This window comes from Macaca nemestrina (assembly GCF_043159975.1).
Source record: "Macaca nemestrina isolate mMacNem1 chromosome 15 unlocalized genomic scaffold, mMacNem.hap1 SUPER_15_unloc_1, whole genome shotgun sequence".
In the NCBI taxonomy this organism is placed as follows: Eukaryota; Metazoa; Chordata; class Mammalia; order Primates; family Cercopithecidae; genus Macaca; species Macaca nemestrina.
Window position 1 is genome coordinate 110,456 of NW_027257580.1, and position 21,321 is coordinate 131,776.

Below are 21,321 nucleotides of genomic sequence, written 5' to 3' on the forward strand. Positions count from 1 at the left end.
AGTCAAAAAAAAAAAACAAAAACAAAAACAAAAAAAACAAACCTTACTCTTCATAGCAAGAGGGAGAATTTATCAAAGTAACTGCAACAAAATCTTAGATGATGTAATTTCAGTGGCTAAGTGAGCTGTCCAGCCCACGTGGCTGGCTCACAGCGCAACAGAGCCAGGTGCTGCTGCAACTGCCCCCCCACCCCGATCGCTTGTGGACATTTTCTGTTTTCCCATATCTCCCTTTTGGATACGTAGCTCGCTACTTTATAGCTAAGCATCAGTAAAACAGGTTGTCTATTTTGAAAAGTAACTATTTTGTCTTTTAAGGACAGAAAATGAAGCAGGTGACAATAGCATGGCGACCTGGTGAATAGATTTAGAGGAATATTTAATACTTGGCACCACTCTGATCCCTTCTTCTCTCATGCTTAGTTACAGCTACCGCCTCCTAGGACAGAACACTTTGAGCTCTGTGAGTAGGAATTAAACATGTTCTAAATCAGAAGTTTTAGTTAAGCAGTATTTTATGTGAATGCCCAGATCCTAAGTGTTCACTGTACTGGTGTGTGGTGTTGAAGAAGGAACGAGGGCTTGGGGCTGCGTTTATGGTGCAGCGTCCGGGTTCCCATATGTGAGATGAGGGCCAAGAGACACGGCCTGGAAGGTTCAGACTGTAGGATTGAATGGATCTACCCACTCCTGGAAAGCCTCAAGTCTAACTTGACTTGGGCTGGTTTTAGGGAGATGCTGGCAGCGCCGTCCTCACAGGTCACTGGGAGGGGCTCTGGCACCGTCCCCGTCAGGTGTCTCATGATCAGCCCAGCTTGCTCATCTCAGAAGCTGTTGGTCGTGTTCTCGTTCCTGTTGTTCGTTGCGTGTTATTTAGGTTCTGTTCATGTGGGGACCTAGGAAGTTCCACAGTGAGAGGAGAGCCGCTGAGCCGCCTTCCTGCCTGGATGCCAGCCCCACGGAGGACCGTAACTGCTTGAGGTTGGCTTCTGCCCCCGGCCTCACCTGTGGAGGCATTGATGCAGTGGTACTTTCTAAGCTCCTGGGGCACACAGTGCTGTTGTGTGGATCCACAGGCTACTGTGGCGTCCAAGCACGTGCTCCCGGAGGAGAGGACTCTGCGGGCACTGATAGTGGGAGCTGGCTGAGAGTCGAGCGAGTTGAGACTCCCTGTGACCTGCACAGCTGCCATTTGCACAGCCCCTCCTGACACCAAGATGGTCGTGCGATAAATGCACAAAGCACATCTCCAGCAAAAAGCCGCCGATTGTCCATATCCAGGATATCCACCACGGTGGCTTTTTGGTGTTAATACGATGAATGTGAGCAGCAGGTGGTCTGCGTCGAGTGTGACTGTGCCACTGCAGTTTTGTTCTCATGTCTTGATGAGCATGAACGGTTCCTGACGAGGGTAGGTAAGGATGCTGTGACCTGAGACTCTGCAGTATTGTAGCTTGAGGAACCAAGGAGTTTTTCTGTCTTGCAAAGCCGTCAGGGAGGATGTTCCAGGCTGGTGACTGCTCCATGAGGTATTTAGGGATCCAGGTTTCTTCCCGACCCCTGCTCTGCGTTCCCAGGGACACGGCTGTCCTTGCCGTGGTTGGGAATGGGTGATTGCCATGCTGGCGGGGGAGGCTTAAGGTGAGAGTGGCCGTGATTTACCTAATCTACATAATGGCAGGGAGCCTGGGAGTAAAGTGTAGCCATGGCCTGGAGGATGGATGATGGTTGTTGGTGAACGACTGGCTGCACTCACCGCAGCTGGCCCAGGAATGGGGAAGGATGGCTGAGTATGCCGTTCAACGGTACCTGGTTCTTTCAGATTTGACTTCCTTACGGATTTTCTGCTGTAAAGAGGAGAGAGCCTGTGGTTCTAGGCCAAGCATCTCACTCATCTCATAACATCTTGTATCCCTCAGCCAACATTTATGTCAAGTTTTAGAAGTCCTATCAAACTGGCAAGCATTTCTCAATTTGGTTTAACCATTGGATTTTATATCTGTGTCTGCATCTCTATTTTACATCTATGTGGTTATTTGACACTCTGTAGTACCTTTGTAATAGGTTCTCTTTGGTGGAAGTTACTCTCAACAAACCCTTGCTGCTACTTGAATTTTCAAGGTTGCAAGTAGAAAGGAGAGAATAAAAACCACATCTTCTCTAATTTTAAAATTTGTTGTTTCTCAAATCACACCAGAAGTACAGATATTACAAATTACAAAAGCAGCCAGAATCAAGGTTAAGAGATTTCTGGGCGATTCTGGCTAATCAGCAGTATTTGCTGAGGTGTGTGCAGCAGAGCAACATGCCAAGAAGCCCGCGACGGGGGAGAGTTGGGAGGCCAGGCTGTGACTTCGGAGGTGTGTTGCCTCAGGGAGAGGAGCTAGATGTAGAGAGGATAAATGGCCACAGGTGTGACCACCGCCATCCTTGCTGCGGTACGGAGGCCTTTGTACAGGGGCCTTTGTGAGCTGAGTTAAAAATCAAAATTGAGAGAGTGCAATGCATTCTTAGTTTTTAAAATAAAATGCTAATAGAGAACGTTTTGTAAGAATGTAAAATGTTACATCTTTGTTTAGAATTTAAGAATAATAATTTGCTTCTGAGACCTTTGCGACTGAGATTTGAAATCTTAAGTATGGTTTTTTCTTCCATGTTTTATACATATGCACGTGTACACATATATGTAAGGTATATAAAAGGAAAATAAGCGTGTCTGTATTCACATTTATATACACTTCCATAATGTGTATACTTCTAGTCACACATAGGTCTAAGAGACTATGACGTGACTTGATAACCATGAGAGGGTAATCGCGCCTCCCGCGTTCCAGGCCTCACACAGCCCGTGCCAGGTTTTGGAAGTAGGAGTTTGTCTGCAGCCACTTCGGGAAGCATGTGGTTGCCAGGATTGCCTAGAGCTCCAGGCTGTCTCCAGTCCCAGCCTCCCTGGGGTAGAAGCTGCCCTACCAGGGGCCTGGACATGGACGTTAGGGCCTGGAGCCAGGGACCGCTCCTGAAGTGGGGGGCTCCCCTCACGGCTGGGCATGACAACCGAGGATAGGAGGCGGAATCAGCCTCGGGCCAGTGCACGGCCTCCCTGAAGTGCTTGCGGGAAGCCCCAGCTGCACTTTGATGACCCCATAGACAGCACCACAATCTGTGAGATCCCCCTGGCCCACCCCTCAGGTTCCTAAAATGATGAAGGTTTCCTGAGCTGCGAATTTTTAGATCTAGGCTAAAAAGTCCTGGGACAGACTCACAGGGTTCTTTATGTAGAAATGATGAGTGTGCTGGTGACTCAGAGCAGGCACTGTACCCTCACTCCAGGGTCCTTTGTGCCAGGTGGAAACGAGCGTGTGGGTCACCCAGAGTCCCTGCATCCTCACTCCAGTCACTGCTCTTTGGTTTCTTAATTAAAAGCCTAAAAGCCTTGATAATGAAAATGTATTCTCCCCAGAGAGTAGAGTTTCCGGTTATGGAGGCTCACCAGTAAATGCCGTGCCAGGTCAAATATGCTGAGATCTGGGCCAGGTCCTGCTTCCTGCCCACGGCCAAAGCAGGTACTTCATTTGGGAGGTGACCCGGGGGATATCTGAGAGGCCTGCCGGTCCCCGAGGGATGAATCCGCTGGCCTTCACATTCTGCTCCGGCCTCCATCGGCTCCTTCCTACCTGCAAACTGCCGGCTTTGACGTTGCCATCATTGGAGATATGTTAGGGACTTGGTATGGGTTGATGCCCATAGGACCAGCAGATCGTGAAAAGGTGGGAACCAGGGCTGGGAGGGTGGTGACCACGGCCAAACTGAGAACGTGGTGGGCTGGAAGGTCCATTTTCTGTCTGAGGTGTTTTTTAAAATAAAAAACAGTGTCTCAGGGACATGAGAGGGGAGGCCACAGACGGGGAGAACGCATCTGTAAAAGACTTATCTGATAAAGGCTGTTATCCAAACCGTGCAAGGAACTCTCAAAACTCAACAAGAAAATGAACAACCTGATTAAAAATGGACGAAAGACCTGGACAGATATCCCAACAAAGAAGATACACAGATGGCAAATCTACACGTGGAAACATGACCCGCGTCTTATGTCATAGGGCGAGGCGTCACTGTGCACCCATCGGCCTGGCCAAAACCTGAACTCCGACACCACCACGTGCTGGTGGGTGTGTGGGCATCAGGACCCTCACTCATCGCTGGGGGAAGTGGGGCAGCTCCTGTGGGAGGCAGCGTGGCGGTTTTCCGTGGAACTTAGCTCTCCGACCACAGGAGCAATCACAGTCCTGGACGTTTACTCGGAGGAGCTGAAAGTTTACTTCCATGCGGAAATGTGCACACAGACGTTGACAGCAGCTTTATAATTGCCAAAACTAGAAAGCAACCAAGATGCCCTTCAGTAGGTGAATGGATAAACTGTGGTATGTCAGATACTGGGATATTATTCAGCACTAAAAAGAACTGGACCCCTAAGCCATGAAAAGACACAGAAGGATCTTAAACGCATGTTGCTAAGTGAGACTCCAATCTGGAAAGGCTGCCTGCTGTCTGAGTCCAACTACAGCACAGTCTGGAAAAGGCAAAGCTGTGGAGACAGTCAAACAATCAGCGGCTGTCAGGGGTTGGGGAGGGGAGAGATGAATGGGAGGAGCATAGGGGGTGTGTAGGGTGGGGCAGCAACTCCAGGTGGGGCTTTCATGGGGGATCCATGCCGTTCCACGTCTGTGAAACCCACAGAGTGAGCAGCAGCAGGCCGAGTCCTCGTGTGAGCTGTGAACTGTGGGTGGTGGTGCCGTGTTGATGCGGGTCTGTCGGTCGTAGAGACATGCTGGTCTGGTGAGGGCAGGAGAATGATGGAGGCTGTGCCTGTGCTGGGAAAGGATATGTGAGGACTCTCTGTACTTTCCTCTTGATTTTGCTATGAACGGAAAACTGCTTTTAAAAACGTCTATTGAAAAGGCAAACAAAAGAGTGCTGGCCAGACAACATCAGTGTGAGGGTGTGGCCTGTGTTCTACGTTCAGAATTTCCCTTTTAGAATACACATATCTAAATTTTTCAAAGTTAAACCTTTGCATTAAGTAACTCACTACAAAGTTACAGTATCAGCTTGAGCGCTGCCAGGATGGCCAGGATCCTGTATCCTGACAGGCTTCTCCCCTTACAGGTGCAGTTGACGTCCATGGCCACATCTCAGTAAGCGGCAGGACTGGAATCAGGAGTCAGGCTTTGCGGGACAGAGAGGAAGTGAGACCTTGTAAGCACGTGGCTGAGGGCGGGCAGGGAGGAGCCCGTGGCAGGGAGCCGGCAGGGATGACTTTTTGACCAGTTTTCCTTATCGCTGAGGCCTTCTTAGACTTGGGGAGTTGGGAGTCCCCACTCTCGGGTGCCTCAGAAACCAAAGGCTGCTTGTAATGCTCAAGTTCCAGATGCCTCAGGGGAGGTACCTGGGTTGTTGGGTGCAGTTCCGTTATTTGCTGCTTGGTGGGATTTGCCCGCAGCATTTCTGGTTGTTTTTAAGAGCTGATGTTTGAGCTGCTTAAAATCACATATGGATGTCGATTTATCTATAAAAGTTAAGAATGGAATTTGAGTGCAAAGAGTTGTGAAAATGCTCAAGGTGATGTACTAATGTATACATTACATTTGTGGAAGTATTTGAAAGTGCAGGATTTACATTAAACACTTCTCTTGATTTTTGTAATATCTACCTGTCATTTTCCCATTTGATTAATAGATGTCAGAGGGCTTAAATTTTGAGTGCCTGAATTCACTGAAATTAAAACTTCTTACATCAAATGTAATTGAACTGAATGTAGCAACAGTGCATACTTTTAGAAGTACTGATTTAAAAAAAATATATAAAAACACATATCCATGAACATGCAGATGGGGGCAACATATTAAACCATGGAAGTAGAATTAGTATTGTTTTCTGAGAAGACAAATTTTTAAAAAGTCAAGGGGTTTTATAACTTTCTAGTTTCCAACTTATTTGCCCTAAAGTGGAACATTGACAGCAGCAGAAGAGGAGATCCTGGGCCAGTGCAGGCTCTGGGAGCAGCGGGGTGAGTGCTGGAAGGAGCTGGCTGGAGGCAGAGCCAGGGAGGTGCTCAGGCAGGCCAGGACGGCCTCAGGGCACGCGGCTCAGTGAGTGAGAAAAAGTTCACATTTCTTGGAGAGCCCTTGACTCTGCCCACAGAAAACCCAAACTCCTTCCAACGGGGATGTGCATCTCATGTAAAAGTTGTTACTCCCAGAAAGAAAACCAGTGGAAGTAGAAATTTTACGTATGCAGAAATTACTTCAAATTTGTTTCTAACCTTATCCTTTTCTTCCCCCATCTTAATGTGTGGTGACTTTCTGCAGGTGACGCACACATCTTAGGAGAGCGCTGTATTTCAGTTGCTGTTGGCTCTGATGTGACTTTGTGGTGTCCGATGTTCTGGTTCTGAGGTTCTGCGCAGAACGTGGCTCCTCCCTGCTGAGTGTTGCTTGTTGAAGGCCCGTGTGGAAACTTTTCCTGTAAGCTCGTTGACCGCAGCAGTCTTGGTTAAGAAACCTTTGGACCTCCTGAGACTTCACACAGCCTTCTAACCTTTCTAGTGTGACCTTTTCATTTTACTGTTCCCCATTAACCCAGATGTTTTCCAGAATGTAAGTAATCTGCTGAATGCAGGGTCGGGGGTGCCCTCCGTTGGCTCTGGGGAGAAGCATGGCTGTTTCTCCGGGTGGAGCTTCCCGCCCACCATGGTGTGCTCCAAGCCGCAGTAGGGTTCTTTGGCAGAAATAATCGTCGAAGGCCTGCGTGGTATGGCTGTGGGTATGCGACCTCGCGGCCATACCGGCCCCTCCCCATCAGTGGTACCACAGAGAGGAGCAGGGGGAGGCCTGATGTGCTTCTGAGACTGCGTTGTCCGTGTGTAACTAGACATGCAGAGAAAGTGTTGGAGATGAGCAGGAGACGGTGTCTGTCCCTGATGAGCTTAGCCGTGCCCTTGAGCGGGTCAGGTTTCTGTGCGGCTGATCTGGACTGAGCCTGGCTGTGGCAGTGCAGGTGACTGCTGGGCTTTGGCAAGGCTGCACCCACTGTCCGTCTGAAACGGCCCCCTTCCCAGGCTCGCTGTGCCAGCTGGGCGCCCAGGCCTGATTTCCCGCCAGGACGGAGGCCCTGTGTATGTGTTGGGGAAGGGGGAGGTGGGAGTCCTGCTTTATTGCCGTATCCAATGCCACGTGGGGTCAGCACTCAGGAAACATGTGCTGTGTGGGTCAGCGATTGAGTTCAGAAACCTGGAAAATTCAGCAGTGTAGGCTTTGGCCATGACCTGTCCAGCCCTGCGGCTCTTTGTTTCTGTCTCTGAATTTCCTGCCATAGCATCCTCCTCCTTCCAGGGGCCCCTGTTCCCATATGGCTGTTGGCAGCTTCACAGGTTCCTCTGCCTCCCCTCCCGGGCCCTGGTGTGGCTGGGGCAGCTAGTAGCTATGCAGATCCCACAGCCAGTAGACGGTTGGTGCCAACGTCTTGGGCCTGGGTTACCTGAGTCAACGACTCCAGTACATGGCTGAGCTTACCCCGAATGTCTGGATCGGAAGGCCTTGGGTTGCAGAAAGGTGGGAGTTCGATATCAAAGGACAGCCTGCAATGCAGAAGGGGAAATGGCTGTGCTGGATGGCCAGCTAGAGGAGTCTGTGCAGAGCCTGGGACCCGGTGCAGACACAGAGCTGACATGGGCAATGCAGTGACACGGCCACCGTGGAAGTGGGCAAAGTTACAGGCTTCAGACCGATATGGAGGGGCTGGTCTAAAACAATCCTCATTTTCCTTTAATCCTAGCAACTGCTGGCTTTTGGGGTGGGGAAGTGAGATCTGTGGTGGCCGCGAGGAGAGACAGGGATTTTAATTAAACCCCTCGTTCTGGGAGAGGGGAGTAGCCTTTTCTTTAGGACGGTGAGCATCGTCATCTCAGGCAGCTCAGGCTGCTGTAACGAAACACCATTGACTGAGTGGCTTATGAACAACAGGAATTTGTTTCTCACAGTTCTAGAGGCTGGAAGGCAGGATCAGGGTGCTATTGGGTGGGTTCTGGTGTGGGCTCCTTCCTGGTTGGCACATACCTTCTCTCTGGCCCTGATACAATGGGAGGGTGAGGGATTTGCTGGACCCCTTTGTGAGGCACAAATCCCATTTAAGGGTCTCCAGCCTGAGGAACTCATCACCTCCCAAAGACCTCCTGACAGCATCACATCACATTGAGGGTGAGGATTTCAACCTGTGTTTTGGGGGGCAGGCAGTTCGTAATCGTCACCCTCTTTGTGTATTTCTGACTCAACATTGAGTCTGCCTTTGGCTCTCCAGGGGACAGAGCCTGTGTGGACACTGAGCAAGGTCAGAGCTGCAAGCATGTGCACATCGGGGGCAAGGGAGCTGCCAGGGGTGTGAGAAGGGGGTTTCAGCGTCAATCGGAGCTGCTTTCCTGGCAAATGTACTCATAAGCTATCCTGGCAACATTTGCTTTTCACGAAGAGTCGATGAGGCAGTGGGGGCAGCAGGCGGTGTTGCCAGAAGCTTGGAACTGATGGGCAGCAGAGAAGTGGCAGAGGCCACGACCTTGGGGTGGTCAGCAGTGCCAGGTGTCTGCCCTCCAGGACTCACGCCTGTGATTGTGCGGAGACTGAGCCGACCGGGGCTTGCCGGCCAGTGTGGCTCTCATGCAGGTGATTATCGGGGTTGGTTTCTATGTAATGTTCCCTCAACCTCATGCCCCCCCCCCAACAATTTCTGTGCCTAGCAGAAATCATGCTGCATTTCCTTGATGAAGCCTTGAGTTTCCTGTGGAGATGTAGGAATAGCACGATTTGGCTCACGTCAAAATACTTTGCAGTGAAGCTGCACGGAAGAGGTTTCTAGGCTTCCATTTGACGTTTTCAACAATGCCTGAGTGTTACAGGACTGTCTTGCTTGTTAAAAAGCACCAGATGAAAAAGGCTAGTAGTTAATTATGGAGACTTTTTACATTAGCACAGAGACGGTGGCTTGAGGCAAATTCAGTGTAACGTAGGTGTGTTTGTAAGCCGTCAAACGGACCATCTCTCTGCGGGCGACACATGTTTTCCGGTATTGGTTTTGTTCTGTAAAAGGATGACTGGCATGCGGTACAGTCGTTCCAAAATTCACCTGGAAGGTGTCCACATGGTGCTTTGTTTTCTCCTGACATTCTGGGCACCACGAGGAAGTATTCCTGTCTTCAGCACTAGCAGGAGACTTTTCCTGAACACCTGCTCCTCTTTGGCGTTGTGGGTGTGAAGGGGTCAGAGTGACCCTGTCTTCATGGAGCTTTCAGACACCATGGGGATAGTGTGGCACAAGTGTCGGGCTCAGGTGGGACTCAGGTGGGACAGAGGCTTTCCCCAGAAAACAGCTGCCGATTCCAGGACGGCCCTCCTGCATCATGTCTGAATTAAGGCTGTTCTATTACAGCAGGGGTGTCATGTTAACTGGAAGTGCGCTTTTGTTCTGGGCAGTAAGTAAATTAATTGTACATTTGCCAAGGACAGTGAGGTTTGATTTGATGAATCCAGTAGGGAAAAGGAGAAGGGGCGTGGCTGGGTGGGGACGTGTGTGATGGGAGCAGAATGGAGCAGCCATCCAGGCTGTTGGGATGGAGGGGCCGCGCCCGCATTTTCATGGGGTCTGTCGCTGTTTGTGCCACTAGACCTGAACCTCTGTCTCTACAGTAGTAACGCATCATTCACGTCCCAGCAGGCCAAGTCCTCAGGAAAATGGGGCCAAAAAGTAGAAAACCATGACCGTAGAAGGCAACGGCACGTGACTGAGCTTTCTGGGTTGTGCGTCCTTGTGATAAAAACAGTCCTAACTGAGCTGAACACCAGAATGAAAACGAACCTTCCTCCGTGCTGAAGTCGGAAGAGGTGTGCTTGGCTATCCGCAGTGCCTGCCTGTTTGGGCGGTGATTACTGCAGGTCACACGTGCTGTACAGGAGGAGGGCAGTGAACTCTGGAGCCAGGCTGGCCGGGTGCAAGTCCCAGCTCCATAGCCAGCTCTGTGATCTGGGACAATTCACCTATGTCCTCTGCCTCTCGGTTTCCTCCTCTGTAAAAGGGGGGTAATAGTCGCATCTATCTGAAAGGGCTATGTGAGAATTAAACGACCTTGTAAATGTAAGGGGCTGAGAACAGTATCTGCTCTTGGTGAGCAGAAGGATGACCAGGAGGTGACCAGCAAAATACCCCTTTCGAAGCCTCAATACTGTTCTGTAGTGAGCAAAGACATAGCTCCTCTCTGGACGAAGCCATTAATAGTCGATCCTGGCAGGCAGAGTGCAGATTCCTTCAAATCAGAAATTTGAACTCTGGCCAATGACTGCTGTACTGATTAAATCTTAGGATTTGTTGTTAATGGTAAAGTAGTCTACAAAAACAAACAGTCTGAAGGAGTTTGAGAGGGTGTGGGCTCAGCTGCAACCTCTCCTCCCAAGGCCGTTGGTCAACATCATCTCTAGCCCTGTGGAAAGACAGAAGCAGTGAAGAAAATGTCGGACAAACATTTGGTGTGTTTGTACACTTCTCCCAGAAATCCTAAATGCTTTGCATGTTTCAGCTAATAATTCATTAAAATGGATTATGCTGACCATTTTATAACCTACTTCACTGCTCTCCTGTCTAAATCCATCCCTTTGTGACACATTTTTTTTACACTTGGCTCATTTTTTCAATTGTGTTTGCTGTCTTACTCCCATGTAAAGGATAAATGTGCATGTTTGTTGATTTGACTGAGACAGCTAATGCTAAATGTCTCTGTTCCTTGAATGTTGACTTGTGATGGTGTCATTTAAGTCTCTTCTCTTACCCCTTGAGTCAGCAAAATATTCCGTGTTACTTTGAGCAAAACTTGCTCATTAGTGTTATGGAGAGTATAAAAGCAAATGGAATAAGTTTCCTGCCTTCAGGAGGATTGAAATCTCAGTCGGTATGACAGCATGGATGGGAGTCGGCTCAGTTTGCAGCTTTTAAAACATGTTGGAATCTTTCCTCTGCCACTTTTGATGGTGAGACCCTGAGCAAATCATTTCCACAAGCATCATGCTCTCCATCTATGACATGGAAGTAAAAATAGCAATCTTGACAGAATTGTGATGACTACAGACGTGTACCTAACCTCTTATTTACTGCCTCCCGATAGAAGATATTGTAACTCATCCCATTTGAGAGCAGGTGGTGATCACCCCATCCTGTGAGATTCAAGTATAAGTATCTGGAATCCCCCATCTGCAGGTGAGGAAGACCCAGCAGCCCTCACAATGTCTTCTGGAAACTGGATTTTGTTTGAAGGGTGAACTGACTCCAAGTTTCTTCTGTTTTCACGTATTGTCCTTCCTACGTGGCTCCTGGGGTTTTTCCCTTCCTCCCAATCTACATTAACCTGATAACAGCCAGCTATGTTTTCTAGAATTCCCCTAAATTGACTCATGCCAAATACTGAATACAGTAGATTGTGAGGGGTTCATTAAATCACGATAGAGCATCCTAAGAAGGAAAGTAGACACCTTTGTTCTTAAAGGGTCTTCAGCTATCCCACCCTGGAGAAGGTTGCTGATTTCCTTTTCTCCTCGGGCAGTCTTGTTACTATGCATCACTTCTTTTCTCTGAGATGGAGTCTCGCTCTGTCACTCAGGCTGGAGTGCAGTGTCATGATCTTGGCTCACTGCAACCTCCATCTCCTGGGTTCAAGTGATTCTCCTGCCTCAGCCTCCCGCGTAGCTGGACTACAGGTATGTGCCACCACACCGAGCTAATTTTTGTATTTTTGGTAGAGACAGGGTTTCACAATATTGGTCAGACTGGTCTTGAACTCTTGACCTCGTGATCCATCCACGTTGGCTTCCCAAAGTGTTGGGATTACAGGCATGAGTCACCGTACCCGGCCTGCATCACTTTTTATGCCTCGTCTTCATCCTTACAGCTTCTCCTTCCTAGTGGCCTCAACTCCCAACCCCGGAGTACGGGTCACAACTGTCCATCTTCATGCACCACAGCTTAATTCCCCTTCTTCTCCTCCCCACCATGCCCTATGGGCTGCTTTTCTACAACCAGAGTGGAGACCCAGGGAGATCTGCTAAACTAAGACAGTGCTCACCCCTGGGAGAAAAATCTACTTCCCAGTTCTCAGTCCTGCTAAACTATTGTTAAGATAAAGAAGGACCATGATAAATCCTATTGGCTAAGAGAAGAAGATTCTCCATGTTGCCATAGGACAAGAGAGGAGGTGACAGAATCTGCAGCCATTTGGTCGAATATGTGATATGTGAGTCATTCTGAGGAATACGTTAAAATTCTGTAGTCAGATCTTGGAAAATGGTAGTTCCAGCAGAGGGAATAATATAACAAAAAACCCAGGCAGAAAACAAGTGTGTGTGTGTGTGTGTGGAGAAGAACAATAATGTGATGTGAATGAAGGGTTCGGTGTCATGAGTGAGAAATGGCTGACCGAAAGTAGGGAGATGCAGAGAGGAAGATACCACGGGAAGACTGAACATCACATTAAGTGATTTAGGTGATTCTGCCTGCAGTGCAAATATTTTGGGCTCTGAAGTGAAGTCATCAAAAGGTTTACGTCTGTAATGGAGGATTGGTCTAGATAGCCTCTCAGATCCCACTCGGCTTTGAGATCCTTGATTCCGGGTCACACCTGCGGGTCTGGAGGGCAGTTCTGCAGGGTCATGAAGGAAGGATTCCAGGAGGCTGGGACACGAAGGGCATTCAGGTGACCACATCAAGAGATCAAGTGGGGTAACAAAAGCCTGAACTAAAAGGAATGCAGTGTAAATATGAAGGAGAAAGAGGAAATGGGAAACTTACTAGAAACGATAAGTAGAGAAAAAGGGGAACGTGTGATTCCAAGGTTTAGAACAGTATTTGTAAGTTACAGTCCCACAACTTCTTGCATAAACAGTATCTAAGAGAGTCATTTTAAGAAGAAGAGCAAACTTCCAAGTTCCACTGAAAGACATCAGCATCTCTGTGGAGTGAATTGGGGAAAGAGAATGAAGAAGTCTGCTCAACTTTTAGACACACAAAATGTGAATTGAATTGCATGAGTGACAACAATGTGAAGATATTTAACAGGAGCTCTTTTTTCTCTTTTTGGCCTACGGTATTTAATCCTTCTATCATTATCGTCCTTTCTCTAATTTGATGTCTTTGAACCTTTATTCAAAAATCTACTACGTATATGTAACATGTTTGTGAGATTATTACTAGACCCTCTAGGAGGTTTCATTAACCCAGTTTTCTCTTATTATACCAATACCACACTATCTTGGTAGTTCAGGTAAGTCCTCCACCGTTTTATTCCAAGTTGTCTTAGCTCTGTTGGGTTCTTTAAATTTCCAGACACATTTTGGAATCCGCTAGTTCATTTCTACTGAAAAATAAAAATAAAAATAAAAATCATGCTGTGATTTTGATTGGAATTGCATTAAACCTCTGATCCACAAGCGCAGAACTGACATCTTAACAATATTGAGCCTGCTGATCCATGGACACAATATATCACTTCATTTATTTAGTTCTTTAATTTATTTCAACATCACTGCCTGCTTTTCAGTGTATAGATCTTACACATCTTTTGTCAGATTTAGTCTGAGGTATTTCATGTTTTGATGTGCTATAATATTGCTTTGTAAATTTCCATTTCCAATTATTTCTTTGCCAGTGTATAAAGAGATATTGCTTATGTGTTTAGCTTGTATCTTGCAAGCTTTCCAAACTCACTTATTAGTAAGTAATTTATTATTATTAGTTTTAGTGGCTTTTTGTGATTTCAGGAGATTTTCCACACAGGTGATCACGTCACCTGCAGATCCAGATAGTTTTAAATCTTTTCTAATAAGGGTGCATTTTATATATTTTAACTTGCCTTATTGCACTGACTAGACTCCAAAAAAATGCTGAAAAGCAGTGAGGAAAAAGTCATCAGGTGGGATGGTAAATACAGCCCCTGTTCTTCCATTTTGACCTGAAGCACCCAGTGTGATCATTTTCTCATTTGATTTTCGTGAGGACTTTTTGTTTCCTTTTTTTCCTTTATTTTTAAAAAATACACTATCTTTTAGGCAGTTTCACCTTCACAGAAAAATTGAGGGAAAGGTGCAGAGAGTCCTTCTATATGCCTTCCCTTCCCCCACGTGCACAGCCTCCCCCACTAAAAACTCTCCTGCCCAGAGGGAGCGTTTGTAACAATTGAAGAACCGACGTTGACATATTGTCACCCAGAGTCCACAGTTTACATGAGGGCTCCGTCTTGGTGCTGGTTCTATGGGTTTGAACAAAGGTGTCATGACATGTATCCACCATGATAGCATCGTACAGAGCAGTTGCACTAAAATCCTAAAAATTTCCATGTTCCACCTCATCATCTCTCCCTCTTCCCAACACCTGGGAACCACGGATAGTTTCACTCCATAGTCTGGCCTTTTTCTGAATGTCCTTTAGTCTTTTCTGATGGGTCTCTTTTGTGTAGCCGTGCATGTTTAAAGTTCCTAAGTGTCTTTTCATGGCTTGACAGCTCACTTCCTTTCAGTGCTGAAGAATATGCCATTGTTTGGATATATCACAGGTTATTTATCCACTCACCTAGTGAAGAACATTTTGGTTTCTTCGTTGCCTCCAAGTTTGAGCAATTATGAATAAAGCTGCAATAAAATTAGCAATTATGATTAAAGCTTCTATAAATGTCCGTGTGCAGGTTTTTCTGTGAACACAAGTTTTCAACTCCTTTGGATAAATACTGAACAGTGCAATAGCTGGATCACATGTTAAGAGGATATCTCGTGCCCATCAATGATACACTGGATACACAAAATGTGGCACGTATATACCACGGAATACTATGCAACCATAAAAAAGAATGGGTTCCTGTCCTTTGCAGGGACATGGATGAAGCTGGAAGCCATCATTCTCAGCAAACTAAACTAAAAGAGGAACAGAAAACCAAACACCACATGCTCTCACTCATAAGTGGGAGTTGAACAATGAGATCACATGGACACGGGGAGGGGAACGACACACACGGGGGCCTGTTGGGGGTTGGAGGCAAGAGGAGGGAGAGCATTAGGACAAATACCTCATGCATGCAGGGCTTAAAACCTAGATGATGGGTTGACAGGGGCAGCAAACCACCATGGCACATGTATACCTATGTAATAGACCTGCACATGTATCCAAGAACTTAAAGTAAAATTTAAAAAATAGGGAGTATAGTTTGGTAAGACAATGTGATAATTTTACAAACACAAAACATGTCATACCCACTTCCCCACCTCCCTCAAGTGCTTTCAACAGCATCCTATTGCTGTTATTAAGAGAATAAAGCATCTACCATCATCTCCCAGCCCCTGCCTGCCTTCCTTCATTCTTGTCTTGTGCCACTTTCTCCCGTGCTTACTTCCTTGCACGTGCCTGTTTCCTGCTGCAAGAGGCATTCTGCAGCACCCCCATCTCTGTTTAGACCGTGGTGTCCCTACACTCCACCGCCCTCAACAATCAACCTCTACTTCTCTCCAGACTGCAAGGGGATCATACCTTCCAGAATGCATCGGTTTTCTACCTCTCATCCCAAGATACGCCAGATTCTTTTACAGCATAAATTTAGAGAACCCCGCTTCCCTTTCTTTGGTGTGCTTTCCTGAATTCTTCATCAGAAACCCATTAGAGTGATTGTCTTATTAGTGCCCATTCTCCCCATCAGGCTGCAGGTTCGTGAGAGCAGGGGCCACGGTCATGTTGGTGAACCACGGTATTCTCAGTGACTATCCATGTGCTTAGAAAGTATTTGCTGAATGAGTAAATGGGTCTGCAGTTCCAACCAAAGCTAGAAGCTTGACTTTGGAAGAATGAAAGTAGATAACGTCTCCAAAGCAGACCCCATAGCATGAGAAAAGAAAGGAAGAACGGAGGCAGAGCTGAAGGATGAATATCGGCACAGGAGTAGGTGAGAGTTCCAGAAATGCTGGGTTTTCACGTGTTTTTACTTACCTCCTATCTGTGTTTCCATCTCTGTGTAGCGTGACTCTCACATCCCTCTCAATTTCTACATTTCTTTACTGACAAGGACAGAGGTAGTGCATTGGACACACTACTAACCAGCATACTCTCTCGGACTTGCAAGGAAATGTAGAGAAAACAATCTAGAAATGGTATCTCAGAAGAAAAAAATATCAAAAATATGAGAATAAATGTGGGAAAAAAATCAATGTTTAAAGACAACTTCTCAACATATTTAGGTATCTCTGGGACCTAAAATTTCATCAGAACTCCCCACACTTCTTTCTTTTTACATTGCTCTGTGTGTGTGTGTGTGTGTGTGTGTGTGTGTGTGTGTGTGTGTGTGTGTGTATTCAACAGAAATCTACCAAAAAAAAAAAATAATAATAATGCTATTGCTAGAATAATGCTACTACAGGGGAGAAAAATGTAATCTTTTCTTCCACCCATCTTAGCTTCATTGGTTGGGGTTCCTATAACAAAAGACAGATGAACCCCCAAAAAAGCAAGCGGAGGTTTATTAGCATGTATATTTCATATATACATGAGAGATACACAGGGAATGAGGGAATCTCAAAGAGACAGCTCAGACCTTTCTTTTATATAACATCTTCAACAAGGATAATAAATGTTTCTAGAAGTGCCAAGACAAAGTAAAAGGACTTTGGGTCATTGGGGGCAACAAATTGTGGGAAGGCCAATAAATGATAGATTTTTGTGTAAATTCCTCTGGTGCTGTTTCCTGAATAAGGGTCTGAAGTTGTCTACAGAGATTGAGCTGCGTCCTTTCTGGCAGAGAGGGGAGAAAGGGCACTTTTGTCTTTGTATAATATGATTATGTTGTGTGCTTTTCAGAAACTAGAGGGAAGGCCAGAGCGCTTCTTAATTGCTTTCAGCTCAAAATATTTTAGCATGGTGTGTTGTATTCTCTGCACTGTTCCTGCTGCAGATATCTCTAAAGGCATCAGTCGCATCCACAGCACTACTTGTGGGGAAATATTGAGCAGAACTGGAATCAAATGTATAATTCAGCCCCATAGAATCTGAGCCACAGGACAGAGAGAACTGCCCGGGAGTCAAAGCAGACACTGAGCAGCTGACATTCTAAGAGTCTCCTTCCAGTAGATCGGCGCATAAACTCAAGTTCTTTTCACAGATTTGTCTGTGTTTCTTTTTTGGAAAAAAACATAACCCTGTAGCGAAAATGTCTACTTCACAGTGCACCAAAACATCTGGAGCCTTAGCCAGAAGCAGCACAGACCCAGCCAGAAGCAGCACAGACCCAGGCAGCCTGGTGATGTCCGGCGGGGGCAGCCCATAAAATCCATCAGCATGTGGCCCTGCGAGCCGCCACCAGTAACATATGTTTACATGCTAATGAATGTCAGGCTCATTTAGAACAAATTTGCATCCATCAAAGTCAAACAGCGAGCAGAGCAGCACATTTTCCTGTGTGTCAGTGGCCCCTGAGATACCAGGGAGAACTTGAATTGCCTGACCCCTTCAACTTCCAAGCATCCCAGAGGGAAAATGCAGACCCCAGGAAAGGACTGTGCTGGAAACCATTTGTTCTTACAGATGTCCGGAGTAGTCTTGTGACTGACCCAAAGACTCCCCTCTGAGGGTGGGGGAGACCTAGGTTAGGAGAGGGTGAACCGTGCTGCCTTCTAAGACCTTCCTTCTAAGGGAGGTTGGGAGAAACCCAGAGTAGGTGGAGGTGAGCCATGCTGGCAGGACCTTCCTTCTAAGGGAGGGTGGGGAGACCTAGGGTACGTGGAGGTGAGCCATACTGGCAGGACCTTCCTTCTAAGGGAGGGTGGGGGAGACCTAGAGTAGGTAGAGGTGAGCCATGCTGGCAGGAACTTCCCTCTAAGGGAGAGTGGGGGGACCTAGGGTAGCTGGAGGTAAGCCGTGCGGGTAGGATCTTCCTTCTAAGGGAGGACGAAGTGTGCTTTGCTAGACTCTGCGCTTGAGTCTCAGCGTGGCGGACCCAGATGGGAGCAAGTCACTTCTATCCTATGATTCTGGGTGTCCTCATCTGTCATGGAAGGTTTGGTTAGATGAGCTTAAAGTCACTCCAGTTGCAAAGCTGTGTGACTTGTAGATACATGCCAGTGTGAATGACTCACTTCACTTTTACAAGTTGCACAGATAGCCAGGCTTCCCCTTGTATCAGTCAGGAGGTCCCAGAAGACTTTGTCACAGGCAAAGAGGTGATTAAAAGGAGTCACTGACGGGATTCTTTGGAGATCGGTGGGCAGGGCCCAAGGGAAGTGAGAATAGCACTCCCCAGATTATGGGCAAGGGATGCCTGGGGAGGGGCTGCTAACGTGGACAGGCATGAGTAAGAGAGGACTGAGGACAGCTCCTCTCCCTCCTCCACCTTCTACCTGCTGCCAGCAATGAATCCAACCAGCAGCCCTAGGCCAGGCCAGGCTCCCAGAGTCAGAGCCAGGAAGAAGCCAGGCACATGGAGAAGCCACTGGTCCCCACCAACACCAAGGGTGCAGTAAGAATTTTGATGGAAACATTTAAAAACTCATTCAACAACTTCCTATCTCCCCAACCAGCCTCTACATATGATTCCACCTTTTCCGACTCCTGAGCCATCCTCAGGGGTGTCACAGGGGTGGGGCTGCCTGCTCTGCCCAGGGCCTGGGACCCTCCAACCTTCGGAGGTCTGGAGTCCCCTCTCCCCTCCCTGGCAGCAACTGTCTTCTCTGCTGTCAAATTATCACTTCCATCCTCCCACAACACATGAGAATTTAAGACGGGATTTTGGTGGGGACACAGCTAAACCATATCAAAGGGGGGACCTGGGGCTTCCTCATGGGGCTCTGGCATGAGCTTGGGTGACACAGGTTATAAGACCCCATCTGCTTCAGGTTTAATTGCATACCCCAATATTCCCAGGTTGTAGTCCTAACCAAGGACCTCAGAATGTGTCTGTATGTGGAGATAGGCCTTTTAAAGAGGTGATTAAGGTAACGAAGTCATTAGAACTGATGCCCTTGTAAGAAGAGATCAGGACACAGACATCTATTGAGGGACAACCGCACGAGGACACAAGAGAAGATGCCATCTGACAGTCAAGGAGAGATGCCTTAGGAGGAGCCAGTCCTGAACCCACCTTGACCTTGGACCTCCAGACTCCAGGACTATGAGAAATACATCTCTGTCTTTTCACAAAACTGCCTGTGGCAGCCCAACCAGAGCCATGCGCCATCTTTGGTTCTCAGAAATTCCACTGGTTTTTATACTCCTGGATTTTAGGAGGCCCCTGGATGACCAGCATGTGGCTAAAGTTAGAGAAGGAGTTACTTGTGTAAGAGAGCCCCACACATCTCTGAGCGGACACCGTACAGCCCATGAGATATTGGGTGTAGTACCATCCTCTCTTCCCTAGGATATTAAGAACAATATCACAGGAGGGGTGTACAGCCACAGCCCCTGCGTCACTGGGAGCAATAGCATCTTCTCCCCCTCTCAATATAAGGAACAATATCCCAGGGTGGGTGTACATCCCCTGTGATATTGGGTGTAACGTCATCGTCTCCCAATGCGGATATTAAGCATAGTGTCACAGGGTGGTGTATACCTTCTCCGCTATCGGGAATAATATCCTCTCCCCTCAGGACTGTATGCAAAATATCGAAGGGGTTTTACAACTCTTGCGATATGGGCAGTAATATCATCCTCTCCCCACCTAGATGTTAGGAACTCTATCACAGGCGGCCGTACATTTCTTGCGATATTGGGAGTCATATCCTCTCCCATCATGGATATTAAGAACAATATTACAATGGAGGTGTACCACCCACTGCCATATTGAGAGTAATATGCTCTCCCCTTCGGGATATTAGGAACAATATCGCAGGAGGTGTGTACAACCTCTGCGATATTGGGAGTAATATCATCCTCTCCCCCTGAATATAAGAAACAATATCACAGGAGGATGTACACCCCCTGTGATATTGGGAGTCATATCATTTTCTCTCCCTCTGGATATTTGGAACAATATCACAGTGGGTGTGTACACCCTCTGCGATTTTGCCACTAGTATCATCGTCTCCCTCCCAGGATATAGGGAACCATATCACAAGGAGGTGTACACCCCCTGCGATACTGGGAGTGATATCGTCCTCTCCCTCCCTGGATACTAGGAACAATATCACTAGGGAGTGTACACCTCCTGCAATATGGAGACTAATATCATCCTCTCGCCCCCTGGATATTAGGAACCATATCATAGGGGTGGTGTACACCCCCTGTAAAATCAGAAGAAATATCATCCTCTCCACCTTTGGATGTTAGGGACAATATCACGGGGGAGGTCTACGCCCCCTTCGATATTGGGAGTTGTATCATCCTCTCCCACCCAGGATATAAGGAACAAGACGACCGAAGGGAGGTACACCCACTGCCATAGTTTCAATAATGTCATCCTCTACCCCCTGGCTGTTAGGAATAACATCATAGTGGGGTGTACACTTTCTTCGATATTGGGAGTGATATCATCCCCTCCCCGCTGGATATCAGGAACAAGTCTATTAATTATTAATATTAATAAATATAAGAAAAATTAAGAGTAATCATCGACATTAATAATCACAATAAAGATAGTAAAATAGTTAAAAATGTTAACGATTAGCATTAATAATCAGTAGTAATATCACTACTAATAAAATAATGATATCAGCAATTGTTACTTAAATCAATATTAAGTGATGCTGGTAATAAAATAACAATATTAGCAATTATTTTAAGCATGCATAATCATATATTTAAAATAATTATCCATAACAGTATCCTATTAATAGTATCATTGATAATTGTTAATATCGATCATGGATGTTTAATAATTAATCATATTACTCCTAATACCGCAGGGGGTGTACACCTACCTGTGATGTTGTTCTTAATATCCAGGGACAGAGAGCATGGGATGTTGTTCCTAATTATCAAGGAGGGGAGAGTGCAATATTACTCCCAATATGACAGGGTGTGTACATCCCCCCCAAGGCACTGTTCTTGCCATTCAAAACAAGAGAGGATGACATGACTCCAGATATCGAAGAAAGTGCAAACCCACGTGTGATATTCTTTCTAATATCCAGAAAGGAAGAAGAGGATAGTAATCCTCATATGGCAGGAGGGGTACACTCACTCTGATATTTTTCCAAATATGCCGGGGGAAAAGAGAATAATTGCATTCCCAATATCGCACCAAGGGTTGTACACCCCGTGTGAGATGGTCCTTCA

General features: G+C 46.8%; 1 protein-coding gene across 40 annotated transcripts in view; it reads right to left on the reverse strand.

The window, feature by feature from the left end:
- LOC139361190 (disco-interacting protein 2 homolog C-like) overlaps window positions 1-21,321 on the reverse strand; it is a 193,857-nt gene that overhangs the window by 19,814 nt on the left and 152,722 nt on the right. For 28 of the 40 annotated variants that reach the window (XM_071089666.1, XM_071089692.1, XM_071089673.1 and 25 more), the window contains one exon: window positions 2-1,005. The exons of 4 other annotated variants lie outside the window; for them this stretch is intronic. In XM_071089666.1, coding sequence (XP_070945767.1) covers window positions 806-1,005 — 200 coding nt within the window. In that variant the 3' untranslated portion in view covers window positions 2-805. Of the gene's footprint in view, window position 1; window positions 1,006-13,301; window positions 13,439-14,649; window positions 14,709-15,999; window positions 16,216-19,655; window positions 21,014-21,321 lie in introns of those variants that run through there. 8 more of the 40 variants (XR_011618759.1, XR_011618758.1, XM_071089701.1 and 5 more) reach the window with 8 other exon arrangements.